The 10,000-nt window shown below is 40.1% G+C and overlaps 1 protein-coding gene across 1 annotated transcript in view; it reads left to right on the top strand.

Moving 5' to 3' along the window:
* LOC138012503 (adenylate cyclase type 5-like) overlaps positions 1-10,000 on the top strand; it is a 50,962-nt gene that overhangs the window by 32,606 nt on the left and 8,356 nt on the right. Inside the window, exons 16-20 of the mRNA XM_068859286.1 lie at positions 1-61; positions 199-240; positions 2,473-2,592; positions 8,153-8,299; positions 8,783-8,875. The exon at positions 1-61 is cut by the window's left edge and continues 24 nt beyond it. Coding sequence (XP_068715387.1) covers positions 1-61; positions 199-240; positions 2,473-2,592; positions 8,153-8,299; positions 8,783-8,875 — 463 coding nt within the window. The remainder of the gene's footprint in view (positions 62-198; positions 241-2,472; positions 2,593-8,152; positions 8,300-8,782; positions 8,876-10,000) is intronic.

Raw genomic sequence — 10,000 nt, 5'->3', positions numbered from 1 at the left:
AGATCTTTCCATAGTGATAGTGGTGATGTTGACACTGGCTTTAACTGTACATGCATATTTGGTAAGGACATCATTTTGTCTCTGATATAATAGAGATTTCAACTAAATAGCAAGTATTTATTCAGAGTAAGAATACTGTAACTGCAGTGTACGTGAAAAATGTGAATTAAATTTTTGCCATTGGTTTGTTCTTAACAGCATGAAGAAATATCAAGATTTGACTTCTTATGGAAACTTCAGGTGAGATTTGACAGAGAAGTAATGTTAAGGTTATCAATATGCGCAGCAGTTTCATGTTCACTCTTAGCGTGGTCGGCCTTTAGTTTACAAGTTGGCATCGGAGATAAGTGGATTGAGAAGTGCATGTGACCAATTTGGAGTGTTTACAGTTTGATCGACATACATACCGGTATATGAAATTTACATACACAGTTTTTGAACTGCGAAAATTGAAATGCAAGTAGCGATCATCGCAGTCAAGCAGCAAAGTAAGCAGCATAGAAGCTTAAGGCCCTGTCCACAAGTGTCCGAAAATTTTTGTAGCCGCAAACTTTTTTTGTCGGATTAAAAAATATCCGCGTCCATAAGAAGCGTATTCCAATCGTTTTCGAATCGTTTTCACTGTCCACACGTATCGGGGTACACTCTTACCCAATGCTTTTGACAAAGATTTTTCTTGTTCAGGATGCGCAAAATCGTATGTTGACGGGATTTTCTCTGTTTTAACGAGTTGCACGTGAGAGTCTTTTAAGGTCCAAAGGTCGATACGCCATGTTGATTTATCTCACCTGGGAAAGACTGGCTCCGATAGTGTTACGCCAGCTTAGTTACCTGGCCTTTAAATGAAAGTGAGGCTGGTGTTGACCTTGTTATGATACAGACCTCACTGCTTTTCTTATTAAAATTCTTACACAAAAACATCATGAACATAAGAAAAGGAGGGAGGTCTGTACCATAACAAGGTCAACACCAGCCTCACTTTCATTCAAAGTCCAGGTAGCTAAGCACAAATACTAATGACTCCTAGCAGTGAAAAATCTGTCTCTTCCAGACCTCTCACCTTCGTCCAGCAATCTCCATCCTTGCTCGCTTTCTCCTCGAAAAAACTCCCACGAACGGCCAACTACATCTAGAGTGTTTTCACTCACGTGATCAGTACCCTTGTTTTTCCACCGAAACAAAAGAAAACGTTTGCATGATAATAGGATTAGTTGGGTACACCAACATGGCCGCCGTTCTATAGGTTTGGTTAACCAACATGGCCGCCGTGACGTCACGTGAAAACACTCTACATCTATACACATTCGACAATTACTTACAACATAAGCGATACAAATTTTGAAAAGGGACTACATTACAAATTACGTAATTAACACTTAAGAAATTCATTAGCACAAAGGTAGATAATACGCTAAGGAATAATACAAGGGGTAATTAGCACCCAAACTTAACAAACTTCATGTGTAACAAGTGAAAGCTTGCTGTAAATAGAAGAACAAAAAGAAATTTCGTGACATCCGGCTTCCGAATTCGCCGGATACGCGTGTACGCAAGCCGTATTCGAAATAAAAGATTTGCGGAGAGGTGTGGACGGGGCCTTGAAAAATCCAGGTTTGAACGGGTCTCGAAGTTATGTTTGCGCTTGAAGGGTAGAGCAGTGCCGCGCAATCGCACGATGATCTCCAACTCTCGGGTGTTTGCTGTTTATTGAAAAGATTTAATCGTGCGATATGTTGCAAATTATGTAAACACGTGTCAAAACTGTTTCTAGGGACTTTTAAGAATGAAGTAAGAGCGACTACAACGTGTACATTCAAGACGTATGCTCAAGCTTTTAATAAAATCATGTTGTAGGGAACAGCAGAGAGAGACGTGGGGTTACTGAAAAAAAAAGAGTGCTTCGACTTTCAATAGGAATCAAAACTATAGCTTTGTGAACACTAATTCGCGTGCTGTACCACTTAGCTACCTAAAGCTGATAAGATGTGGGCCATTTTACGAATGTCAGGAGTCAGCCAATTGCCGCTATTATAATAGCCTGCGAACGCAGACGCATTTCCGCCGGAAATACATCAAGCCACGAGGAAACGTGGCTAAATAATTTCAACCATTCGCATCACCCTCTACTCTATAGGCGTTATGTTGACGACACCTTCTGTGTCTTTCACAACGAACAGGATGCTATGTCATTTTTTGATTACATCAATTCTCGGCACCCTAACATCAAATTCACTTTTGAGAAAGAGAATTATGGTAAGCTCTCCTTTCTTGACATACTTCTCGACAACTCTTCGCGTGATTGTGTTTTTTCAGTTTTTCATAAAAAAACTTACACTGGTCTCTTAACCAGTTTCTTTAGTTTTACTCCATCATGCTATAAAATTGGCCTTATCCGAACTATTATAATTATGCTAAGAAAACAAGGCGTGCTTACTTCTAATGATGGAGCTATATATTTTTTTAATTTCTCAGGCCACAGAGGAAAGAGAAGAAATGGAACAACTCATGGAATATAATAAAAAGTTGTTATACAATATTCTCCCTGACCATGTGGCACAACATTTCCTTGCACAGCAAGCTAAGAAAAATGATGTAAGTGTTGAGATGCTGTTGGTTTTTCGTTTTTTACCCTTGCTTTATTTTCTCTTGACGCCGATTTTGCCCATCGGGTTGAATTGTGTTGAGCAGTAGACTCGAGTGTTCATGATGTAGCGTGCTGTTTTGTAGAAATTTGTGATGTTCTCAGTAAGGTCAGTGTTCAGTTGATTTTAATAACTAATGATCACTTGTGTATCAGCAAGTTTTTTCATCTACTCATCCCCTGCCAGAAGTTGTTCGAGTATTGTAATTACGAAACGCTCTAAAACAAATTTGCATGGGTGTTTTCATTGCACCATCATGTGAGTTGCAGGCGCAAAAATGCCCCCAACGCGAAATGCAAGTAAAGGCAGTTGTAGACCTAGTGGCGGAGTGCGTTAATTTGTTTTGTCAGAGCTGATCAAGTGCCTCTCATTCCGAGCAAATTTTCCTCTTTCTGTTTACATTTTTTAGTCCAGCCTCATTATATGATACTGATAGGGTCATCCCATCATGATAAGTCAATCGTTCGAATAGAAACAGTGATGCATGACGAGTCTTGATCTGCCCTGAGAGAATTTTAAACCCACCGCGCCAAATGCCAACAATAATTACGACAACGCTCTAGTAGTACCTCCCCTGTAGCGCTTTATGGGAGTGGTGCTTTGTTGATGGTAATGTAGAACATAGGGGAGCCCCACTCATACTAACTAGAGGGCACGGAAAGGAAATAATTAAGCTGCTCCGCAAACATAATTGATTTACACATTTTATAGTAAACTTGTGCCGATTACAACTTGTTTCTGTGAAGTTTCATTTGTATGGATCTCTAAGCAGGCAACCACTTGCGCCGAAAAATGGCCTCTGGTGAGGTAATTCAACACGTGGAAGAAATTGAATTCATTCTGTCGATTCCTCGTGGGGAGAAATTTGACCCCAACTGGCTTCTTTTACCCGTCTCGGGTTGCGTAGCAAAAATGACGAACTTTTTGTGATCCAAGATGCTTTTCAACATATCGTTCCTCACATCTGACCTGAAGATACCTTCGTGCCTTGAAATCGGCTTCATTCCACGAACTTTTCTCCCTGTTTATTCTTCAATCTAATGTCAAGTTCAATTAGAAAATGCATCAGGCGGAAGTATGACCGCTTTTTAGTTTTAAACAATTCACATGGTTTTATTCATGTTGACTATTTAAACAGGTAAAGGGGTTTAGTCAACTCACAGGCGGCCCAAGTTCACGGCATGAACACGTACGTAACTTTCTAGCGATGATGTGTTACGAAGACGCTATTTACAAAAGTTTGTATGGAAACTCATGCAATGGTTTTTTTCAAACGGCATAAAATGTAATGTTCTTTGAAAAAAAATTGATTCAGTTCTCTTGTTGCCGCGATTTATTCTTTGTTGTTTGCCGGCGTCCCAGACCGTTTTGAAGCTTTTTCGGCGAGCTAGCGCTAATTTCAGTTGGTGTTCCACTGCTAAGAGAAAACAGCGCTACAACAAGTTGCAAAATTGTTGAGACACTTTCATTAAAAAACACCTTTTCTAGTTTCCAATGCCCGCCGCATCTAGAATTTAAACCTTTTCCACTTCCTCTCCCCCCTCCCCCTTTCAATGTTGACTGCTTAAGTTCCCAACATTTTTTTGTCTTGCTAGCAACACTGATAAGGGTGGGAGGGGGGCTGCAGTGTGAGAGATAATAGGGAAATTAAATACGCCCCAAGAAGGTCAAGTGTCTCCACTATTTTTGCAACTTGTTGTCTGATTGATTGCAATAATTTTGCCAGTCCGGATTTGAATCCTATAGGGAAACGTTTCAACGTAGAAAAGCAGGAACTAAAGAAACAATCATTAAATATCGTATAAGCTCTAAAACATTTCAGAAGTTTGCACGCGAAGTGCGAAGCATATTGTACCAAACACGAAAGGATATTAATTATTGACATACGGTAGCATCGATTTGCTAGTGTTTGGACTTATCATCGCTAACAGAAGACTTTGTACCAAATACTAAGGCGAGCAAAGTATTTTGCACTGCAGATCTGATGCTCCGAAAGTTACACATGGCTCGTATTATGTAACACAATACCATTTATTGTGTTTCTTGGTGACGTCAACGGGGATGGTGGCGTTACAGTTGAAAATCATATCTTCGAGGAAACAGCACAATTCAACTAGTACTTTCTTTTCTAATCAATCCAATACATTACCAGGTGATTCGTAATAAAGCTCACACAGTTAGAAATCCTGTACATATCGTCTATTCCATTTACCAACGGTCTACCATCCAAGCACGGTCTACCGTCGCAACAGCAAGAAATATGATATCATATTATTTTCTCAGTGAAAAGTTGTGGTAGACCGTGTAGACCGTTTCATATAAATGTCATAATGTGTAGCCGGTACAAATTTGTTCACTTTTGTATCTCATTGCAAAACAAATCTCGCAAAGGATTTAGCACAATCGGGTGCTTTCTTTTGATCATTGTGCTCAGTCAGTCATTCCAAAGAACATGGAATTAGCCTGTACCCGACACGTCACTTAGAAGACTTGCTAGTAAGCGTTACCAATCCCTTCTCTGGAAGCAGACTAGCCCGAAAGCAATAAGTAATGTTACAAATGGACCTGTATGAAAATGTATCTTTGTATAACAATGTTTGCTAAGAATTGATTTTTCGGAAAGTGGATGTTCCCTTTAAATGGCATGCGATCGCAGTTAAAGGAGAGGTTATGTCTGTTTCTCATTCGTAAACAACAGCTAATTTCGTACATGTTGCGCGTGCTTTAGATGTCATGTGTCGACCGAAATATAGGAGTTAAACGCAAATTATTTCGAAATCGGTTCCAGGATATTTCTAGCGTACTTTAAAAAGCGAAAGGATGGAAATCACACCTTTTCGTGTACCAAATTATGTGTATTTTCGACTTGGCTCACAGAAAGCACAGAAATGCCTTCAAATTACGTCATACCGAAACCCCGCCAAAATCCAGTTTATCGCTGGCCATTTTCCATTCACAGAAGATCAGAGAATTAAACCCTTTTTTTTGGAAACACCGTATTAAACGCAAACGATAGACGCCTTCCCGTTCCAATAAACAAAGTGACCGTACGCCAATACAGTGACAACCAACTCAGACAACAAGTTGCAAAATTGTTGAGACACTTTCATTAAAAAACACCTTTTCTAGTTTCCAATGCCCGCCGCATCTAGAATTTAAACCTTTTCCACTTCCTCTCCCCCCTCCCCCTTTCAATGTTGACTGCTTAAGTTCCCAACATTTTTTTGTCTTGCTAGCAACACTGATAAGGGTGGGAGGGGGGCTGCAGTGTGAGAGATAATAGGGAAATTAAATACGCCCCAAGAAGGTCAAGTGTCTCCACTATTTTTGCAACTTGTTGTCTGATTGATTGCAATAATTTTGCCAGTCCGGATTTGAATCCTATAGGGAAACGTTTCAACGTAGAAAAGCAGGAACTAAAGAAACAATCATTAAATATCGTATAAGCTCTAAAACATTTCAGAAGTTTGCACGCGAAGTGCGAAGCATATTGTACCAAACACGAAAGGATATTAATTATTGACATACGGTAGCATCGATTTGCTAGTGTTTGGACTTATCATCGCTAACAGAAGACTTTGTACCAAATACTAAGGCGAGCAAAGTATTTTGCACTGCAGATCTGATGCTCCGAAAGTTACACATGGCTCGTATTATGTAACACAATACCATTTATTGTGTTTCTTGGTGACGTCAACGGGGATGGTGGCGTTACAGTTGAAAATCATATCTTCGAGGAAACAGCACAATTCAACTAGTACTTTCTTTTCTAATCAATCCAATACATTACCAGGTGATTCGTAATAAAGCTCACACAGTTAGAAATCCTGTACATATCGTCTATTCCATTTACCAACGGTCTACCATCCAAGCACGGTCTACCGTCGCAACAGCAAGAAATATGATATCATATTATTTTCTCAGTGAAAAGTTGTGGTAGACCGTGTAGACCGTTTCATATAAATGTCATAATGTGTAGCCGGTACAAATTTGTTCACTTTTGTATCTCATTGCAAAACAAATCTCGCAAAGGATTTAGCACAATCGGGTGCTTTCTTTTGATCATTGTGCTCAGTCAGTCATTCCAAAGAACATGGAATTAGCCTGTACCCGACACGTCACTTAGAAGACTTGCTAGTAAGCGTTACCAATCCCTTCTCTGGAAGCAGACTAGCCCGAAAGCAATAAGTAATGTTACAAATGGACCTGTATGAAAATGTATCTTTGTATAACAATGTTTGCTAAGAATTGATTTTTCGGAAAGTGGATGTTCCCTTTAAATGGCATGCGATCGCAGTTAAAGGAGAGGTTATGTCTGTTTCTCATTCGTAAACAACAGCTAATTTCGTACATGTTGCGCGTGCTTTAGATGTCATGTGTCGACCGAAATATAGGAGTTAAACGCAAATTATTTCGAAATCGGTTCCAGGATATTTCTAGCGTACTTTAAAAAGCGAAAGGATGGAAATCACACCTTTTCGTGTACCAAATTATGTGTATTTTCGACTTGGCTCACAGAAAGCACAGAAATGCCTTCAAATTACGTCATACCGAAACCCCGCCAAAATCCAGTTTATCGCTGGCCATTTTCCATTCACAGAAGATCAGAGAATTAAACCCTTTTTTTTGGAAACACCGTATTAAACGCAAACGATAGACGCCTTCCCGTTCCAATAAACAAAGTGACCGTACGCCAATACAGTGACAACCAACTCAGACAACAAGTTGCAAAATTGTTGAGACACTTTCATTAAAAAACACCTTTTCTAGTTTCCAATGCCCGCCGCATCTAGAATTTAAACCTTTTCCACTTCCTCTCCCCCCTCCCCCTTTCAATGTTGACTGCTTAAGTTCCCAACATTTTTTTGTCTTGCTAGCAACACTGATAAGGGTGGGAGGGGGGCTGCAGTGTGAGAGATAATAGGGAAATTAAATACGCCCCAAGAAGGTCAAGTGTCTCCACTATTTTTGCAACTTGTTGTAGCTTGCCGAAAAAGCTTCAAGACGGTCTGAGACGCCGGCAGGCAACAAAGAATACATCGCGGCAAGAAGATAAGTCAATTTTATTCACCGAACATTACATTTTATGCCGTTTGAAACAAAGCCGTTGGGTTTCCATACAAACCTTTGTAAATAGCACAACACCGCTAGAAAGTCACGCGCGTGTTCATGTCATGAGCTTAGGCCGCCTGTGATCAACTGGGTTTATATGGAAAATTGACCACCCGTAAACAATTATGAAAGCGTTAGCCCATTGCGCTCGCCCTTGGTCAAAGCGAAGGGCTAAGAAAAGGCTAACGAAGGGGCTAACGCTTGAAACGTCAGCTTTCATGTTTTCTTTGCGGTGGTCAAACAACCAAGTTGACTAAACTATTTCTGTATCTAAAAAGGTGCTGCTTTTTCTTGGCGTCTAATTGGATGTGTGTTCACAGGAGATATCATGAGCAAACGTTGGCGTTAACGAGTGCCAATTACTGACTAATATTATGACCAAAATTGTTGTTTTGCAGGAACTGTATTACCAGTCATGTGATAAAGTGATAGTCATGTTCTCCAGCATATGCAACTTCTCTGATTTTTATACTGAACTGGATGCCAATGGTGAAGGTGTGGAATGCTTGCGTCTGCTCAATGAAATACTGGTTGACTTTGATGAGGTACCATATAATTGTGTATAATTTTACACAGGTTGTTTTTCTTATGAGGTAACATTATTAGAAATAAGTTATTTTTCACTGAGTCACCTTAAAGCATATCTGAGATGCGGCCAACCAACCACCAAAGTGAGCGAATCACATATTAAATGAAAAGTTGACAATTGAACAGCCAGTTGCTCGGTGGTTAGAGCATCCGACTTGGTCATGGAGGGTCGTGGGTTCAAATCCCATTTGGGGCTCGCATTTTTCCGAGTTCTCAGTGGGTTCAATTGTCAACATTTCATTTAATACATGTATGTGTACGTCATTCTCACATTCGCTCACTTGGGTGGTTGGCCGCATCTCAGACATGCTTGAAGTTATAGCTAGAGGGCCGCAAGTAAGAGATTAATTGACTCTCCCTCTCTAAATAAAGTTATCATATCGTATGGTATTGTATCGTATCGATACATGTTTAAGGCTAACAAATAGCGCCACATTCAGCTTCTTTCAGAGCCTCGTTTCCAGTGCATTGAGAAGATCAAAACCATTGGTGAGACATACATGGCTGCTGCGGGCATAAAGCCTGAATCACAGGTTAGTCATCTCAGATAACTAGAGCCTTGTCGGCATTGTAATAGGGCCAAGATAACTTGAAATGTCATGGGTTTGAAAGCCCTGAAATTTAAAACGCGAAAAAAGACCAGCTTTTGAGAATAAGTGAAAGAAGGCGTAGGGAATAGCGATATTCACTGTTTACAACCAATTCTTTTGATATTTAAGTTTTGCCAACCGCAGAACAAAAGAATCTTTGTTTCGACAGCCATTAGATCTCTGGTTGCTACATTAATGACAATTAATGACGTAACGGTGAATATCGCTATAGGAGGCTGTCAGAGTTAAATTCCTCTCAGTCATTTGAGTTGTTTATCGTCGAATAGAGAACGCCCGCAGCTCTCTTAATCGACTCCTTTCATTACCTTCATCCTCACTCACTCTTGGGCTAACTTAAATAGAAAAACAAAACATGCCGCTCTGCGTTTAATGAAGAGATGTATTATTTCGATGTTAGCTCAGAGATCCTCGGAAAAAATCCGAGTGTTTCGTTGCTGGAGTCAACCTGCGACCTTGCGATTTCATTTTCGGATGCTCTTCCACTGAGCTGTAGGAGACCCGTTGGAGCTACAATGCAGTTCATAAGTGTTAGGGCACTTGACACATTTCCAAACTATTCCCCTCCCCCCTTTACAATGCTGTATTTTAATAGTTTGAGAAAACAAGACAAGGGTAGGGAAGACCCGACATCTTTCAACATTGTTTGGGGGGAGGAGGGGATGTGCGGGTTAAGTTGTCAATAAGAGTGAAAGATTCATTTTTTAAAGGAATAGAGGTAATGATTGATCGAGTTAGTTTATGTAGTTGTTTGACAAGTGTCTCATGGACTTATGGCCTGCCTTGTAGGCTGTTAGGGTAGGATCTGGTGACAAATGGTGTCTGCTAAGACTGAAATATCGAATTGCATTATTAAAACGTACTTACCAAATCATTACGATCCCTCCCCTTGGTATCATTTTACGCTTCTCTTTTGATTGATTTATTTGTTGTTTTCCATGTTAGTATGCTCCAATTAACTAAATTGCTTCGACGTCCGATGTAAAACCTTTCACAATCCACAGTCTCTTGATTCACCCTGCTCGAAACGTCAGCTTCCTATTATTCCTC

The sequence above is a fragment of the Montipora foliosa genome, chromosome 8, assembly GCF_036669935.1.
Source record: "Montipora foliosa isolate CH-2021 chromosome 8, ASM3666993v2, whole genome shotgun sequence".
In the NCBI taxonomy this organism is placed as follows: Eukaryota; Metazoa; Cnidaria; class Anthozoa; order Scleractinia; family Acroporidae; genus Montipora; species Montipora foliosa.
This window is presented reverse-complemented; position numbering and strand designations above follow the sequence as displayed.